Source organism: Sander vitreus, chromosome 19 (genome assembly GCF_031162955.1).
Source record: "Sander vitreus isolate 19-12246 chromosome 19, sanVit1, whole genome shotgun sequence".
In the NCBI taxonomy this organism is placed as follows: domain Eukaryota; kingdom Metazoa; phylum Chordata; class Actinopteri; order Perciformes; family Percidae; genus Sander; species Sander vitreus.
Genome location: NC_135873.1, coordinates 14,816,257 through 14,835,410, shown reverse-complemented (window position 1 = coordinate 14,835,410; position 19,154 = coordinate 14,816,257). Strand labels below are relative to the sequence as shown.

At 42.8% G+C, this 19,154-nt stretch overlaps 2 protein-coding genes across 5 annotated transcripts in view; both read right to left on the bottom strand.

Moving 5' to 3' along the window:
* The window catches only part of dock11 (dedicator of cytokinesis 11), a 72,784-nt gene extending 60,172 nt beyond the window's left edge, over positions 1-12,612 (bottom strand). For 2 of the 4 annotated variants that reach the window (XM_078275484.1, XM_078275486.1), the window contains exons 1-8: positions 12,319-12,612; positions 6,409-6,525; positions 5,728-5,817; positions 4,824-4,906; positions 3,831-3,897; positions 2,062-2,157; positions 1,484-1,618; positions 585-768 (exon numbers count right to left, since the gene is read on the bottom strand). In XM_078275484.1, coding sequence (XP_078131610.1) covers positions 585-768; positions 1,484-1,618; positions 2,062-2,157; positions 3,831-3,897; positions 4,824-4,906; positions 5,728-5,817; positions 6,409-6,525; positions 12,319-12,423 — 877 coding nt within the window. In that variant the 5' untranslated portion in view covers positions 12,424-12,612. Of the gene's footprint in view, positions 1-584; positions 769-1,483; positions 1,619-2,061; positions 2,158-3,830; positions 3,898-4,823; positions 4,907-5,727; positions 5,818-6,408; positions 6,526-6,654; positions 6,707-12,318 lie in introns of those variants that run through there. The other 2 variants (XM_078275485.1, XM_078275487.1) reach the window with 2 other exon arrangements.
* A 620-nt stretch (positions 12,613-13,232) lies between these two features.
* haus4 (HAUS augmin-like complex, subunit 4) lies at positions 13,233-17,998 on the bottom strand. The gene is made up of 9 exons (XM_078275488.1): positions 17,842-17,998; positions 17,382-17,521; positions 16,950-17,081; positions 16,630-16,770; positions 16,334-16,430; positions 16,058-16,203; positions 14,869-14,999; positions 14,640-14,708; positions 13,233-14,360 (listed from the first exon to the last, which is right to left on the bottom strand). The coding sequence occupies exons 1-9, from the start codon at positions 17,996-17,998 to the stop codon at positions 14,174-14,176; spliced, it is 1,200 nt and encodes a 399-aa protein (XP_078131614.1). The 3' UTR covers positions 13,233-14,173.
* Between the last annotated feature and the right edge of the window lie 1,156 nt (positions 17,999-19,154).

Below are 19,154 nucleotides of genomic sequence, written 5' to 3'. Positions count from 1 at the left end.
CATCAGCATCTCTGACCAAGCTAGGCCTATTGGATTTCACTAGAACATTCTGCAGAGAGTATATTATTATATAGGGGAAAAAAGGGCCCACAGATGCTGGCAAGACATATGCAAACTGCATAAAACTGCTGGCATTCTTCCACAGCTAAAGACAAGCAATGTGTTCAACAATTCCCCATAACTGTCCCCTAAAGAAACACACTTGAGAGAATTGGGATGTGAAACTAAATAGCGGAAAAAAACAAATATAACTGAGAACAGAATCCTTACAAGAATTTACAGCTGATGTGGAAGCTTCTATCTCACTACTGGCAGCAACTGTAGATATATTATTAAGCCTATTTATTGCCTATTTTGGACTCCCTCCACTGCCAGGGAAATGGATTATATTAACCATAGCTACCACTAAAACAGGCTCAGAGGTTATGTTCAAACATGCTATTTTTGTTATCATAGCTAAATGGACCATGACTTTACAGCAGCTTTTCTATAAGACTTTAAATAATAGGTTGAATGAAAGATGATTCGGACATTTGTTTATCCCAAGTTTGTTAGGTTGCAGATGTAGTTACGGTACAACTCACCCAGGGCACAGTCCAGTGTCTCTGCACCATTCCTCCTGTCCTGGCTGGCCTCAGTGGTGCTCTGCAAAGCCTGTTTCAGTGTGACTACCCACTCCTCCATCTCTGCTTCGCTGTCCGCAGCCAGGAAGTGGCTGTAGCGGTCTTGCATCTTCAGCTCAAAGCCATTGCGGCGCATCTTAGGGCTCTACGGGGGAGAGAGAGAATTATTGTATATACTTGTATAGTTTTACACTACTCTACTCCTATGTTCTGATAATCATCGGAGTGCTATAGTTTGGGGCAGCACAACCCGATTTCCCCTGGAGGTTAATATCATCTAGCCAATGTATGTCGGTTTCTGACCAAAACATTTTGTGACAAGTACCCCTAAAATAAGCGTTATGCTCGCAGAGTGCTGCAACAGACAAGGTCCTCACTAAAGACAGAACTGTTGTTTGTCCCTTACACTCAGTCATTTTTACGTGAAAGTTACGTAAACGCTGCGGCCTTTCGTGTGCAAAACATGCTTTACATGTCAAACACATCGCACTCCACAAGCTTCCACATTAAACCCACCAGCCAGAATGAGTCTCCGCATTCTTCCAATTCATCTTCTGAATGTGTTCATCAAACTGAAAGCTTCCTGGCAGCCTCTCCGGTCAGTGCAGACCTGAATGAGCTACCAGCCTGTCTAATGAAGCCAACCCGCAGCAGCCCCTCATAATCCGTTAGAACAGGACTTTTCTGCCCAAGTCAATGGAATGCAGTACAAATATCCAGGAGTTCGAATAAACATGCATCAGGGTATATTGAAAGCTTAAGAGTTGGTCAAGCTTTTTTGCTGCAACTTTTTTGCAATATTCTCAACTGTGCATTTGATGTTTCTTTGATTTTTTTTTTTTTTCCCCAGCCCTGTATACCTGAACAACGTCTATGCAGGAGTCCAGGTAGATGGATCCTTTGGTGTCCTTGCAGTTCTTCTCATCCTTGTAGGAGTTGAGGATGTAGGAGCCGTCGGGGAGCTGAGACAAGTAGAAGTACCTCCTTTTGAACACCTGCAAGTCACAGCAACGGAGAGCAAGTTAGAGAAATATCTAACAGATTCTAAACGACTTAGGACAGAGACATGCAGTATAAAATGTGGCTTTTTTCAGTTTTACACCTACATTTCACTTGCTCTGTTGACATGATTTAAATTCCTGATTGAAGGGAAGATGCCACAGATAGTAAGCACCCGGAGTAAGCCCACACCAACCAAACACGACCGGGCATCAAACCCAGTATCCAGCAGTGCCTACTTTCTGTGAGGCAGCAGTGCTAACCACTGAGCCGCCGTGTGGCTTTGGTAGCTGGTCTATAAGACACAACGATTACGTAGAACAAAGAGTTGCCATGTCTCCCCAGTTCTGTGGTGAACCTACGTTTTGCTGTTGTTGTTGTTCCATTTGTTGCTGTTATGCTTTATGAATAACAGACAGGACGTCTGGTGGTGACTCACCCTCATGGAGACAGACAGGCTGCTGTTGATGTTGGCTTTCTGAAGCCAGCCCTGCTTCATGATGCCTCCCCTCTGGGAGCACAGTGACGCCGAGTCCTGGCAGACACAAACACAAACACTGGAAATCAATCAGGACACACTTTATCCTGCAGGTTAATTTAGGTTAATGATCACAGTAGTCCCTGTGCTTGTAAACAGTATACAGTCTCGACAGCTTCATGTTTTTGAATATTTAGTGCCAAACCTGCAGAAGACATTATTCCCTTGTTTCTGACAAATACCTGGTTGCAAGAAATGTTCACTGAACATAGTTGCATGAGAACATGTCAACAATTCTAATCACACGCTGTCAAGCCAAATTAATTCAGCAGGAGGATCTTGTTCGTTTCCCATAAAGGGTTTATCATAACTCCTCCTCCTCCGCCTCGGTCCTGTCAGTGCAGCCTTTCCATCTCATACTCATAACTATCCTGGGACTGGGACACTGTGTGTTTGTATATACGCATACACAAACACACACACACTCTCTCTCTGGAGTGATGCATCCAGCCACTTGGGAGGAATGCACTGACTGCCCAATTAACTGGTAGTGACACACATCATGACAGTGAGCGAAAAGTATTGAGGTGTGTATGTGTGTGTGTACACACTTGAAATTAGCCTAATCACACTCCCTCCCCCCATCTCCCACAGCTTGCTCAAGTCCATACTTCCCTCCGACGTGCAGCAACTGAGCGGCCGACCACCATGCATACACACCTCGCCGCACCCTGCCTCATACCAACAATTTAGTGTGATAACATATCCTACCTATCCAACCTATTCAGTAATGACCAAAATAGTCGTGATTCTGATCGTATTCTATGATTTTATTATTCTTTTAGTATTCTACGAGCAGCCCTATCATAAGTGTAATATGTGCATGTGTGTTTTCTCTCTTTGTTCTTAAATATTCTTGCTAGGGCGCCTGGGTAGCTCACCTGGTTGAGCGCGCGCCCATTTACAGAGGCTCAGTCCTTGACGCAGCGGCCGCGGATTCGGTTTCGACCTGCAACCCTTTGCTGCATGTCGTTCCCCCTCTCTCTCCACTTTCATGTCTTAAGCTGTCCTATCAAATGAAGGCCCAAAGATAGAGATATATATATATATATATATATATATATATATATATATTCTTGCTACTAGCCTGCAAAGACCAGCCGTCACAGCCAGAAATGATCAAGCAGAGACATAAAGACGTAATAGAGCCATCTCCTCCCTGCTCTCTCCGTCCTGGCAGCAGCAGCATTTCTTTTCCTTCAATTAAAGCCGCTCTCTATCTAAGTTTATCTGCATCCGGCCCGAGGGTAGGGGGAGGAGGACCGATGAGGGCTATTTATAGGACATATATAAGGTTACTGGTTTCACTGCCCCGCTCTCAGTCTCTGAGGGGTCAGGGTGGACAGGACTAAAGGACTAACAGACCATAAGTCACAGGGAACAATTTCCATCTCAATGCATGTCCATGTTGAGCATGGCTGCTCTGTTTGCTTATATTTTCAGCACATGCAGGCATGTGGAACGAGCCAAATTCGTGTCTTATCTCTATGATTTAAAAAGATTAAAGGGATCATTTTAATTTCTGAGCATGGTTTATTGTACATCACTAAAAGCTGTGCATACGGTGCAATCTGTCCATAAAGGGCCCAGTGAGTCAATAGCAGAACACTCATCCTCGCTGCAGTGATCAATGTGTGTGATCTAACTGGCGCTCAGGCCCCTCTACTCACCTCGTCTTTGGCGTCCTCATCGATCTCAAACACGTGAGCTGGCAGCTTGTCTGTCTTCAGGCCTTTGCTTTAAGACAGCGAGTGAGGGTCAGCAGTCTTCAATAAATCAGCCCCCTCCCTACTGTACTGCCACTGTGGTGAGGTAAAGCATGCAACAAAAAAATCGCTGCTTACATTGCCTCCTTTGTTATTGGTCAGTAGTTTTTGTGCCACCTTGTCTGTTATTGCATTATTTATTTTTTTTGGGAAAATGTGTATGCATATGTCTCTATTACCAGAGGACCTCATGTGATTTAGAAATGACTTGAATGAAGTCTGTATTTTACCCGAATTTACTGACATTATCCGATGGATATGATGTCAAGGCTCTGTCAAAACTTTCATTTAACACAGCCAATACAACCCTGAATCACAGAGATGCCAATTCGCAAGGGACTGATATCATCACACACCCTCTGTGTTTTGGGTAATATGTTGGGTAATTTGCTGTGGAATTTCTAATTGACAAATTACAGACATGGCAGATTCTCCCAGGATTAAGATCACAGACAACCTCTGTAATTATTACAAACTGCTAGAGGTCCCCAGGTAATACTAGTCCCGTGCCAAGAGGGCTTTTCACTCCAATTTATGGTTCAACTGCAGGTTGCAGTGATAACAATACGTTCCTTAGGAAGCTTTATCACCAAAACATCTGGGCTGCACCTGTTGCGTTGTAGAAAATCTGGCGGAACTCTGCAGTTATTTCAATATGTATGTGCAGTATTTCCTCTACTCTGCTAAAGCACGAGAGCTGCATTTCTATACAGAAACAGTGATTTGTTGCATGTTGCCATCCAGCAGACCCACGTGAGCAGAGTAAATCTCTTGTACATGTTGCATGTTTGGCAGTGAAAAACTCAGATGTTGATTGCACAAACTCTGAGCCCTTAAAGTCCCCCCCCCCACACACACACACACACACACACACACGCACACGCACATCTTTCTTACCTTGGCAACATGCGGAAATCACCAGAGTAAGCCTCATATTTGTAGTTGATTACATGCCAGTCGGTGTTGTACATCTTGATGCACTGCCAAACACATCAACACAGAGAGCTGGATTAGGATCAGCAGATACACTCAAATATAACAAGCATGCCATCGTAGCAAAGTCACCTAACTGAGCATGCCGTTCTTTTCTCCGACTGCGACTCAGGGAGGACAGAGAAAATTCCAGCTCCATAACCACTGTAAACTCAAAATAAGTATGCAAAGTAGCAGATTCTGTGCCTCTGCCGTGATTTCTCAGGATGGTTTCTATTGTGCACATTACTTTTTATTTTATTTTATTTTTTTAAGTGTGAAATTCTCCATTAAGTCAGCTGAAAGGATCTTTGTTCGATAGATGCTGAGTAAGCCTGGATCTGTTTTAACAATCCCTAGGACCGTTGTTTCCATGCTGTATCCTAGTCACGAGAGCTGGCTGAGGAACACAGATGTAGAGCCGGGCAGAGCAGCAGAGTATATATCCACATCACGCCACAAGAGTCTGTTTTTCATTGCTAATACAAATATGTCATCAGCAACGCATGTGTTTACTACTGGCCTGTGCATTCTGTGTTCCTTTATGAGCTTCAAGTGACCACTTTAGCTGAACGCCACGAAGGCTGGTGTGAAGTCATCAAGGAATCATCTTTAACGTTTGTTGAGAATTCAGAGTTTCACTGATTGCGTTTGATGTCTGCTTTTTATTGAGCAGGTTCTGATTACTGAAAAGGAATAAAAGTCATAATACGGAGAAGACTTAAAGACAACTATGAATACTGTAACTTTTTTCACTCCACACTTTGTTTGTGCCGTTTGAGACCAAGTATGGCCCCGTCGTTCTAATGGGACAGCTGGGTTATAGTACCTCTTTGGCAAACAGACTCCTGGCTTCCCGCTCAGCGTTCTGAGGCACCGAAGGAACGACAGTCCTCCTCTGCCGGGAGATCTGGGACTCCTGCACGCACACACACACAAACACAAACACACACACAAACACACACACACAAACACACACACACAAACACACACACACAAACACACACACACACACACACACACACACACACACACAAAGGAAGAATGGAAGTGAAATATAATTGAATGACAGTAAAATGTATTATTATTGTAGAGCAAAAACAATCAAAGTTCTTTATCTTCCCATCAAATTGTACCACAGCAGGAAGGACGTCACAAACAACAGGAAAAGAGAAAGTGAATGAGGGGAAAAAAGAAGGCACAGATACAAAGATACAGATGAGTGTCAACCAGGAAAAGAAAACTAGACACGCAGCGAGACGTGCCTCTAAACAAAACCACATGTGTTTGAAATCGCAGCAATAAAAACTGAGGAACCTGGTTGGACTTGACCTGTAAATAACTGAGCCTGGTGTAATGGGAAAAGTGATATTTTACAGCTCTTTGTTCCCATTTGCCTTGGACTCGGACAGTTTTACAGTAAGGTACAGTATATACGCTGTGATTTTCATCCTGGGTGAGGAAGAGGCCCTGGCTGAGAGCCAGTACCAGGAAACTGAGGGGGACTCACCGAGACATCGTCGACGGGGCAGAGCAGCAGGTCTCGGTGGGGGTCGCTGTGGATCTGGGCCTTTCTCTGAAACACCACAGCTTCATAGTCCAGCGGCTCGATAATCTTTGGCTGCTCCTGAGAGGAGGGGGAGAATGGACAGAACACAAATGTACATTCAAATAAACAAACCGTTTCTTGTTAAACTGATGTTCTCAACATTTTGTATTTACTGTGGCTCTGGCAAGCTCCACATCAAGTGCTCACCCCCGGAACTTTTTTACCACCCATACCAGGACTGTCACGGTGCAGGGAAACAGCTGCTCAGAGAGTTGTGGGTGGATGAGGCAAAAGATGACGAAAGGGAAGCAACTCGACCACGAATAGTTAGACAAAGACAGACGGGGTAATAAAGGTGAGACAAGGCAGCAGTGAAATGGACAAATGATGTTACTTGACTTGGTATTTATGTGCTGTCAAATAAAGTGCACGCGCTTGACAGAGGCATATGTCATAACGAAACCAAACACAAGATAATTGTGACATGCCACATGACAGCGCTTCTCGCTCAAAATCATAACTTCCTGTTTTGAGTTTCACGAAGAAGTGGATGATATGAAATCGGCTTCTGCATTATGCCTTAAAGAGGCCTACAATCTAAAACCTAGCCTTTTGACAACTAGGTCAAGATGTGAGACCTAAACCACTTGGAAAGATTCTGAATTCATTCCCAGAAAGTGCTGCTTTAAGCTCAAGCTAAGCGCTGAAGATGGTGATGAATGGCTTAGGCAAAAAGCCTCGGCTGAGCGACACCAAGCCCGGTTGGACTCACGCAGAGGGAATCAGACTGTATGGATTTGATCAGCTTCTGTGCCACATTGCTGAGCCACTGCCCCAGAGGCTGGAGGCCGGGTTTCCCCCCCATGCCTGGTGGCCCACTGGGCCTAAGTTGCCCCACACCAGGCCTAAGCCACTGGGAATCATTTCTTAATGCATTTTCTTTTTAAACTACAGTTATAGTGAGCAGGCTCGGTTGGAAACTTAGAAGAAGTCATATTTTCAAATCTCCAGTTAGCTTTTAGCACTGACCCAGTGGTGTAGTCTAATGTATTGTAGTGGGTATACTGTACTGTATATATTGGCCTATATATATATATAGGGAAGTTTTTTGAGCATCAGCAACTTCATTTTCTGCATTTGGATCCGCTTTAATGCACCATTTTACGGTGGGAATCCCTTTATTTATGTGAAGAAAAAGAACACAGATGACAATTCAAAATATGTCAAAAATATAATGGAAAGTATGTTGTTGCGTGTCATTGGGCATTTTTAAGTGGGTATATGGAAATCCTGGAGCTTTCTTAGTGGGTATACTGCGTATACCTGCGTATCACGTAGACCACACCACTGCGCTGACCTAATGTAGTGCCCTGTGGAATCTGTCTTCTAGCTTTTATAAATTCTCAATTTCGCTATTTTGTTTATCACGGAATCTTTTGGGCTCTAGAATAACGCTGCCATCAGTCTGTGACTGGCCCAGGCTGGGCCCTTCTTCGGGAAAAAAAAAAAAAAAAGACACTTGTCACTGGGCTAAACAACTTTTCTGGGGGAAACCGTGCTGGAGGCATATACCGTAGATGCAGTGGCAGCCAATATGAACAAGTACAGTCAGGAGAAGGACTCTAAAAACCCTGACAATGCCCTACAGCTAGGGGGGTATGACTGAGTCATTTTCCACCTTGTCATATTTCCAGTTAAGAGCTGTGCAGCTGAGATGCAGAGCTTTGTTTTCCTACTGTACCACTACCAGTGGGCAGAGTGAGAAAGCCAGTAATAAAGTTATGCAGCAGCTTGGCTGCTGGTTTTTTTTCCCCCTCTGCTTGCTGGTCTCCCCTCAATTATCTACTGCCTTCCCTCTAAGACTATCACTGGCCATGTTTATTATATGTGCAGTGATTCAGTCATTGTGGGTAACAAGCTCTTACATAGGTTGAGTTTGCTCAGCTTCATGTGCCTAGTGGACCATTTGACATGTAGTTTACCTCTTTCTTCCTCAATTAGGCTCTCACTATGAGCAACAGGGACCTACAGTACATGAACACAGTTCTTTGAGTTTGTCTGGGGTTGTTTAGGCTTTAAGCAGCTTTAAAGTTGATAAAAAAAAAACAATTGAATGCCCCACTGTCTGACAGTATCACATGTTGTTTCAGCTCCTCAATTAAGCTATATATGAACACTATTGTGAAATATTCCAAGCAAAGACACACACCCCATTTCCTGAGACGTAAGCCTAGACATGTTTGGTGTGTCTGGAAATGTTGGAGCTCCACTACAATCCAATTTAAAAAAATCAAGTTCTGTGGTTTGGAACACTGTTTGGCTATACAGTGTGAGTTCAGTGAGGTTTAAAGGGTTAACATCTCCTTGAATATCCTTGGTATCTGTGCACAAGCCAATAAAGGAAAGAAAGTTCTCCCTTTCAGTGTTCTCTAACCAATAATTTGGCCTGCGAAATTAGCTGGTTACAAGTACGTGTCGTGTGCAGATTTTTCCACCAGACCCCGGCTTTCTTGCTTGGCCACAGGAAACCTGCGTTTGGCTTCTTCTTTTTTAACTAAATAAAAACTTCCTAAGCCCAATGATACTTTTTAGAATTTGCAGATTTCTATGTGTATACGTTCACTGTTCACATCTTTTCACGTAAAGACCGCCTTCTCAGTGGCCAAGCGGCAACCTGAGCACTGAGCAGCAGTCAAAACACAAATCCTACAAGTCTATTGAAAGCATTACACACGCCGCCCCTGCACCCGAAGCAGCAGCTCCGCTTCCTGTCATGTGCAACAAGCTGAACCGCAGCGCTATAAGTCAGAGGCAACTGGCAGTGCACGGTGGCTTGACTGCAACACTGATCCTGTTACAGAGAGAGAGAGAGAGAGAGAGAGAGAGAGAGAGAGAGAGAGAGAGAGAGAGAGAGAGCAAGCAAAGAGAGAAGTAAAGGCAGAAAGAGAGAGAGTTCTGCTTTCATAGAAGAGGAAAGAAGCTGAAGAATCCCAGGCTGCCGTGAAGCCACAGTCTTACTGATTGAGAAACAGAGATGCTAAAACACTAAGGGACGTGGCCTAACATTTGGGCGTAACTGTATGATGCAAGCACTTTCTCCTCCGAGCTATCAACCTGGCCGGAGAACACTCAAACACCAATCACTGCGTACAAAGCATGACTCCCACTGTGCCTTCAGGGGACTATGATGATGATGATGATGATGATGATGATGATGATGATGTTAGCAATGGTGCACTTCCAGACGTCTGTGTCCCATTACAGTTCAGCAGATGTAGGGCACTCCCAACTCCTCCACGACCAGGTGGATATTACACTTAAACACAATGGATGAGTGCACACGTGCACACACACACACACACACACACACACACACACACACACACACACACACACACACAGCCATGAGAGTCACATACAGTATGAAGCAGCACTGTCCCACGGCTGACCCCACTAAGTGCTCCAATCTGTGTGTGTATGTGAAACACTGTGGCTTATTGGGGGGAAGAAAAGAGCCTGGCTCGCTTCTTTCATCCTTACATTACTCCCTGTGTCTATTCCAAAAAGAATATTAATATATTAATAGGGCTTCTTGTTGCATTTACATTGGGGATGTACAGATAGATACAGGATTTAAAACACCAAATTCAAAGCAAATTATTTGAAAGTTAAGTTTCAGTTACCCAACACACCCTAAGCGGTGCCTGCCCTCCAAGCTTTTAAACCAGTCGGGAACTGCAAATAATAGTAGTTTTCAATATTTATTATCATATACGCTTTCTTCTTTTCCTAAACCCAACCGTCCGTTCTTCTTTTCCTAAACCCAACCCGTCCCGCTGTATGCAGCTATGCAATTGTTGGTATTATAAAAAATGTGCTGACCATCACGAAAAAAAAAACGAGATAAAACGTGTTTGTGTACACGAATCAAATACATACTTAAATTACGTGACCATTTCACGAACTGCCGTGAAACTGTGTTGATATATCAGGGGTTTCACTTACACTTTTTAGAATTAGGTAATCCATTAGGTAACGACTGGTCTCTTCCAGTTATCAGGCGGCCAATTACTGTCCACTGGTTTCCATATATGTTTATGTAAAAGACCACTGAACACAGATATGGACTTGATAACAATCTTTCAACACGACGTTCTACAATATGAACTCTAGGAAGACCAGTAATGAAGTAGCAATGACTATGATATAAGGCAACTAAATACTAATTGGCCTAGGGTTATTTTTTTTTTAGAAACAAAAAGAAAAATGTCCACGTTCTGCACTCTGCTGTTTCCTTTCATAAAGTTGTATTTGACTCTCTGCTTGAAAACATGTTAACGGGAAATCACTAAAAATCTAAGAACACAGGCCATGGAGGGAAAGATTTAGAAAACAAGACTGACTTCCTAGAGATGTTCAGAATGAACACACAAACCCAGTCACACAGGAAGCATGGTGACAGCATGCCTGAGGGAATCCCCATACACCCTCCACAAAACAGCGTTTGTTCTCAGTTACCAAGCCAACCATGTATTCCATATAATGAGCAGCCAAAACCTGCAACTCTAAAACAGAAAAAAAAAAAAAGTCAATCAGAACACACATATCACACGTGGCTAGAAACCTAATCACACACACACACACACACACACACACACACACACACACACACACACACACACACTCTCCCACCTCTGTTGGAGTAATCAAAACCTTATCACATGATTATTACGCTAGTAACCTCACTGAGTCACACTCCTCACGATGATCATCATAAGACTGAAAGCCTAATCCCAAGGGAACAAGCTGGAACTCCACTCTCTAAACAGCCAAAGATGTAGGACTGATTTGTTTTGGGTTGAAGTCTGTCATTGTCACATAATGAGAAAGTGGAGGAGTAACCAGATGGTTTTAGTTATAACAAGAAGAAAACAAGTCATCAGCAGGCGGGCATCAATCTGCACTGACATCACTGGAAGTTTCAAGACAAATGTCACGCCTTTAAGACATACTGACATGAAAATATGTTCACACACGTACACAAAAACACAAATGCTGTATCAGCAGGATCCTAAATGCTATTCATCTCAAACCACTGCGCCTAATCCCTCATTATTGCAGTCTGTTCCAAGCCACTATCAGCCACCAGCACTGCTATTGATTCAGAAGGAGAGAAAAAAATAAACCTTTTTGCCTTGCACACGTCATTAACAATAGACATCAAATTATAAGGGCATGCATGAGCTGCCTTCTTTTGCACAATATATGTGGCCATTTGCAGCAGAAATCAAGAGGCTCACACACACTGCTCCAAGGCAAGGACAGGGAAGCCATGCTGCAGCTGTCCAACTGGCACTGCTCTTCATCCGCCAGCACACAAAAGGAGCCGCACATGACTGAAAAGCCATGTGTTCCTGTGGACAATGTCATACTATTTTGTAATGCCAGCAATTTAGACAACCAAGCCAACATATGGGAGTTGAATTCGCGGCATTTAATCGCTCAATAATGAGTCTCTTTTGCACAGAATGTAGCACTGCCAGTAACGCTGTAAAATTGTAGTGCATTCAGAGACATGCCAGAGCTTCACAGTAACAGTTAGCTATAGGTTATTAAGGTTGGTGGGACAAACGCAGTTGATAAAAAACTGGAAAAACACAAATTAAAGAGATTCTGGAGAGTGTGGAGATAAACCAAAATGAACAGTGGCAATGTAGAGAAAATTATGAAAAATAGAAAAGCTATAATAACATTGCTCCCCAAGGAGAACAGCGGGGAGGGGAGTTGGCAGGTTAACCAGTTAGTTACATTATCCCTGCTAGCTAAAATGACCGCCACCGGTCCACAGACAAGCATTAAAGCTGTGCTTACCACAAGGTCCACGGAGCTCTTCACAGCCTCCGACACGCTCTGCCTGACTTCCGCGGCCGTCCCGGGTTTGCTTAACCTCTTTGTGAATTTTCGCACCTCAGACATTGTGCCCCTCTAGTTAAAATCCACTTCGTATGTCCCGGTGTGAATGAGCATGCCGCGGTACCGGACGGAGCGGCAGCACTGTTGTGTGACAGCCAGATGTGTGGGGTTGTGTTGGAGGTGAACCAGCCAGCGTCTCGCGAGGCGGGGCTGCTGCTGCTGCTGCTGCTGATGATGATGATGAGAGCAAAGCAGAGAGGGGTTTATTAGAGCGAGATGCTCCACTACCTACTTCCGGTTCTCCTCGGTGGCGCAGACAGAATCAAAGATCGTCGAGAAAACAACGGAGTGGCCGTTAACCTGACACTCTTTCCTAATATCTAAATACGGTAATAATCACAATTTCTTAAATACTGCATGAAAAAAAAGTTAAATGTTAAAAAAAAAAAAAAAAAACGTAGTGGAGCTGCTAGTTGTGAACTTATTGAAAGCTCATTTGACAGCTTGAATTATGAATCATTGTGCAGAATTTTAAGAGTGATAGCCTAAATAACAAACGTGTTTTTCTGTGTCTCAGCCTTAGGTGTTGCATCCAGTTTAATTGTAATTGTTTGTTAATTGTAAAGTTGTATGAATAGTAAAAATAGAAAAAGCAAAAACCAGGACGTCTGCTGAGTTTACCACAGTGGGAAATATGACATGACCTCAAAACTGAAAATATACTCCCATCTTGTGGATTAAGATGCAAACTGCTGCAGAATTGCACTAACCTGCAGCATTTCTCTCAGCTGGTTGGTGTGTATTTAAAGAAAACACAAACAACGCTGGGGGCAACATGGACACAGCTAATGGGTCTTCCAAAAGAATTATTTATATGGCATTGTGTTTAATGAAGAAAAAGAATACTAGGAGCGTCATTACACGTATCACTCATTACAATTAAGGCTTTGAAATGTGAGCCAAGACACTCAAAGACTCAAGACACAAAAAAAAAAGATGAGGAGTATGCGCGTGCATGACACCCATCATTTCTGAAATAACACTGCTACATGTTTGGACCGGTCTTGTATACATTACACCAACTACACGACTGCAGTTTAAACAGATGGCAAGCTCAGAGAATCACGCTATAGGAATACAGGACATTTCTCGTATTCAAAATGATCCTGATAATACATACATTTAGTTTATTTTACTCCCAAGTTTATTTCGTAATATACATAGGAATGCTCGCCCAACTTTTTTGGCTGAGGATGCAAATTCAACTTTTACAAAAAAATATACCTCAACACTTATTTCAGGTGAAGTTAAATCAAATCACTGAACAGGTACTGTCAGGATATAGTTACAGTTTCAGCAAATATGACAAAAACTTTTTAATCTTTAATCCTAATTGTGTTAAATAACTTACCAAATGAACCTTTAAGATAATACAGAGAGCAATCAAAATGCATGTGACCATGCAGTCACATGCAAGATAGTTAAGGCTTAGTGTGAAAGTGCACTGAAAGAGTAATGAATACCGAACACTTGAACTCTATGGGTCCAGGTAGAAACAAAGAAAGCAGAAATGCTGATTACCATGGTGATGTACTGAAGATGCTGAATTTATTGAAGCATTCTTAAGTTAGGAGCTGTATTGAAATCCTTCAGGTTAGCTCACTCACTACTGTACATATGCTACATAGTTCCTGTAGGCCAAACGTCCACACAGTTTCTCTGTCAAGCATCCAAAAGCCAACATGCCACTGTGACCAATGACATGTTGGGGAAAGGGAATGGCTGGCTGTCATCCCAGCATCAGATACGATCTTCACTTGTTGTTGCACCGGGTGAACTCCTTCAGAGCCCAATTATTCATTTCTATCTTCTGCCGTAATCTGCAGTACTCCTCAGCCAAGGCCTCAAACTCTTTGCCCAAGATCTCAAAGGAGGCCAGTTTTAGCTCAACAGACTGCTTCTCCACCTGACAGGCCTTCAGATCAGACTCCAGCTTCTCTCTGAAATTGAGACAACAACAAAAGATTGTTAGGTTTTTAGAGAAGTATGAGACAGAATGTAGTTTCTATATTAACGTTTCTGAAGGCTTTATTATTTATATTTACAGTTCAAATTCAAAAAGGACATTTTAATGTTTAATACGAATGAGAAACCGTAAACATTCCTTCAACTATCATCACTGTGTAACCTTTAGGAAACCGCAGTGGAGCTATAGAAATAATATAGGAAGTGCATGACAAAGTAAGAAATGAGTCAGACATGGACTAAAAGCATCTTGCCTTATTTTTCTATGAGCAGCTATCGAGTCCACTGTGTACATGTCCAGCTGAATTTCCACCATCTCAGTCCTTTGAAGGAAGAAGAGAAAAACATATGTAAAAACTGAAATGCATGAACTAAAGATTGGAGTTTATTCTCATAGTAAGTCTTTCTGGATAATGGCACCAGGAAATCTACAATATCGAAGTGTACAGTATATAAGCATGCAAGGAATCGATAACTCCTTACTTGATCTTCTGTAAGACTAATTCACATTTTCCCTCTAAGTACTCTAACTTCTTCCGGTCCAAATCTGTCTGGATTCTCAGCCTGTGGTCCAAGATGAGAGACTGGAGAAGCTGAATACACTTAATCAGTTCCTGGACACAAGTCAAGAAAAAGAAAAAACACTGAAAGCCAAATATTATGTAAATGCAGGGTCCAAAATTAGCACCATCTACTAGCCAAATGCTGGCAAAATATACAAGGGGCAGGAAGATTCTCCAGCAGCAGTGGCAGCAAAAACTGTCCTGTACTGCTAGTGGTGTCCTGAGGAGTGTCTCGGGACAGTCAGACACTGTCCCAGGACACTCATGGGAGTCACAGGACAGTGTACAGGACAGTGTTGACTGTCCTGGGACAGTCATGGGAGTCACAGGACAGTCATGGAGTCACAGGACAGTGTCTGGGAGTCACAGGACAGTGTCTGATTGTCCCGGGACAGTCATGGAGTCACAGCACAGTGTCTGGGTGTCACAGGACAGTGTCTGACTGTCCCGGGACACTACTAACAGGACAGTTTTTGCTGCCACTGCACTACTCACTAGCCAAAAAACAATGGTAATCTATTAAGCAGCTGGTAAAATGTGAACATTCACTAGCCATTTGGCTGAATAAATATAAATATATATGTATATGTGTGTGTGTGTGTGTGTGTGTGTGTGTGTGTGTGTATATACACACACACACACCAGTTGCATTGTTTGTTTTTTTTAATCAGGGCAGCAGTTTTCAGATTACATTATGTTCTTACATAATTGCAAAAGGGTTCCCAACTGTTATAGAAAGAAGTGGCTGATCTTTAATGCGATATCTCCATTGCCCATTATCAGCAACCATTCATCCAATGTTCCAAAGGCACATTCTCTTTACTAATCTGATATCATTTTAAAAGGCTAACTGAGAAAACATTGGAGAACCATTTTGCAATTATGTAAGCACATAATGTAATCTGAAAACTGCTGCCCTGTTTAAAAAAAAAAAAATGCAACTGATCTCAGCTGGTATTCTGTCTGGAATAGAGTGGAATGGAAATTTCTAAGTGACCCCAAACTTTTGACCGGTAGTGTGTATATACGTGATAATCTGCAAAAAAAAAAACCAATGGAAATATATTTGCTTGTTTTAGCTAACTACATGTTATTGAAAGAGCACTTACGGAGAGGTAGAGTTGAGTCTGTCTTTGCAGGAGGACTGTGTTTTCCCGGCAGGTCTCCTTCAGACTCTCTGCTCTTTTCTTCTCTTTGTCCAGCTGGGCTGCCAGATGAGACAGCTTGCTGGTCTTCAGACGCTCACTCTCGTTCTCTAGAAGAGATTACGAAACAGCATCCTGGTCATTGTGTCAATGCAGAACAATAACGCGATATTAAGGCTGTGGAAGTGAATGAGAATATTTACTGGTAGGAGTAGATAATGAAGTGTCTGGTTACTGTACCCCATTCAGGTTGATAGTAAGAAAGGAGGCTGAAGCAGATTTTCTTCAGATGCTTCTCCAGCTCTTTGGGAAGACCCTGTTTCATTCTTTGAACATTCTGGTGGCAATAAATACAGCATAGTTGGTAAACAAGCTACATTTGTTCCTGAAGTATCTCTCTGCTGATCTGGTCAACTTTCTTTTCTGAGAAAATAAATGTCTACTTTGGTACCACTGTCCTCTTTGATGTGGGATCATCCATCTGTCCGTCATTTCATTTACGCTCTTCTATTCTGTATTTTTTTTTAATGACTTACCTTCTCTGATGGCATAAGGTCCATCATCTGTTGGGGATTCAGACCCAGAACAGAGGGCTGGTCCTGGTTGGTAGTGCTACTGGGATCCAGCTGTCTGATACACTGAGCCACCAGCAAACACTTCTCCAGCGTCTCATAGAACTACACACACACACACACACACACACACACACACACACACACACACACACAGTGAGTTGATTTGGTAGATTTCTGGATACTGAAATTCAAATGCTTCAAACTAAAATATGGTGTCCACGATTCACTGACAGCTGTTTGTGCATTTGTGGTCTATGTGCATATAGGTATGTGCAAAGTACCAGGTTCTGGTCAGGGGGTAGAGTGACATGGTGCTTCCTGACACAGTGGTCCTGGATCATCTCCTGCAGTCCTTTGTGGAGGCTCTCGGAGTGCAGCCAGTGACGCCTCTGGCTCTGCAGCTTCTGCTCAGCCTGGAATAAAGCATCTGTTAAGTGCTCACAGATACACAAAAACCTAGCAAACTCGAGGCATCGGGAAGAGATTTTCCATCTCTGTGATTGCAATACTAACTGGTTACCAGTAGAGGTCGGTTTGCCATACTTGCTGTGCAATTACATAAATAACTACTACAAATTCAGCAAAACATATAGAGCTGTTTGGTCTAGCTTGAATTGCAGCAAAGCATTAGCTTGTTCTGTATGTTAGCAAATGTGGGAAGTAACATGACAGAAGGTTTTTAGTCCCAGTGTGAGCACAGTGTCCGCTGATACCTTTTCCAGCTCTGTTTTCAGTGGGACAGTGAGTCCAGTTTGATCCACATGTTGTGCCAGGGTGGCCAGGAGTTTACAGAACTGAGGATTCTGGGTCAGATCCTCTTCTGTAATGTCACACAGAGGGAAGGAGGCGAGAACTGGGTGGGAAGACAGTAAACACAGTGAACGTATTTTAAACGGCCAAAAACAAATTACTGTCAGGAGATTCACAACAGCACAGCACTCCAACTTCAACTAAATGCTACTAACGTTATATAGCTTCTCTCACATTCGGCCTACTTTCACATTTAGCGTTATTAACTGACTTCGGTTTTTAGGATTTACCGTAAGCAATATGGACGCCCCGGCGTTAATTCCTCTCTAATTTTGAAAATATAGGTTTCAAGCCCCTATATCTGTATTTTATGAGAGTTAAGTTAACAGTCGTTCAAGTAAGTTAGTCGACTTATTTTCTTACCCTGATGATGCAAACTGTCACCCATCCCAAGCGATGATACATGTGTAGACTCTGACATTTTCAGCTGAACGTTCAGTGTAACTTTGGGTCTGATTTCTAAAGACTTTCCCCGAACGCAACATGAAAATGAACATGAAACGCGTTCTTCCTGAATCATGTTGCGCGCGCGCCTGAAGGAAGCGTCCCTATTGGCTAACTGAGCCATGGTCGATACAACCAGAAACTGCGAGAACTGCATGCCACTCGCGAGAGCGCGCACTGGCCAAACGAAAAGTATATTTCTAAGGAACATTACCGTTGTTTAACAACGATATAATCTTCATTGACATTAATGATACTTATTGACATGTGGTCTACAAACGATTCCATGCATGGTAAGTTAACAGGACCCCCAAAAATGTAACATGGTTGAAGTTTAAATCAGTCTAAAACATTATCTGTTAAGTCTGTTAAGCCCTGCAGGCTGGATCACAACAAGGCACTTCTCTGTCAGATTGAGTGGGAGCTGCAAGTAAGAACTGGACAAATAAATTGCCTTCGCAGCAGTTCAGTAGGAAGTTAAAAATACTTGATGTGCTGTCTGTGTTGTAACATTTTGCATTGTTCAGCTCCCTATTACCTCTCTTCTTTTGGATCTGTATCTAAAATTCTTCTGCTTCGGGTCTGCACTGTAGCAGCCTGCCTCATCAAAGCCATCTACAAGTGGTTTGATGAGTGCCAAGTCCTCCCATTAGACGGACTATGATGACTGCTCTTTCTCTGCCAGACTCAGAATTGTCTTAACCCAAACAACCTGAGCCAAATCTGGGCCTTGGTGTGTAGCGTTTTACTGTTCCAAAATAAGATAAACTGAAGAACTTACAAAGAAAAAAAAAAAAGTATTTCCTAAAATCAAACTGGATGTAGATGTTTAGGAATATCAAGAATGTGGGCTAGACTTGGTGATAAAGGGGCTCTCTGAAGCCCACACTTTAGTCTTTTATGTTTGTTCGCTGCATGGAGAGGGTCTCTCTCTCTCTCTCTCTCTCTCTCTCATCATGTTTCAATGCTGGTCATCATTCTCCTTGTTCTCAACATCATTTTAGACATGATATTTTCTTGCCCTTGGCTTTGCCCATCAGCTGGCCTGGCAACAGCAGTTGTTGTTGTTGCTGTTGGTGTCGGCGATAAAATAATTTGCTTTACTAAAACTTGTTGAACTTCCAGGCAGAGGTGATATTTCAAGCAGAAGTCTTGTTGTTGGGTATGTGTATTGATTTGATAACATGTCTTGATTTGTATGAGCTTTTGTTTCCTCTGTCAAAGCACTTTGT

Excerpts from the sequence above, each read along its gene's own strand:
- haus4 (XM_078275488.1), bottom strand. The coding sequence starts at position 17,998 with ATGATTCAGGAAGAACGCGTTTCATGTTCATTTTCATGTTGCGTTCGG. Across the intron at positions 17,082-17,381 it reads TGAAAACAGAGCTGGAAAAG|GCTGAGCAGAAGCTGCAGAG; the intron begins GTATCAGCGGAC and ends GCTTTATTCCAG. Across the intron at positions 14,361-14,639 it reads GCTGCTCATAGAAAAATAAG|AGAGAAGCTGGAGTCTGATC; the intron begins GCAAGATGCTTT and ends TCTCAATTTCAG.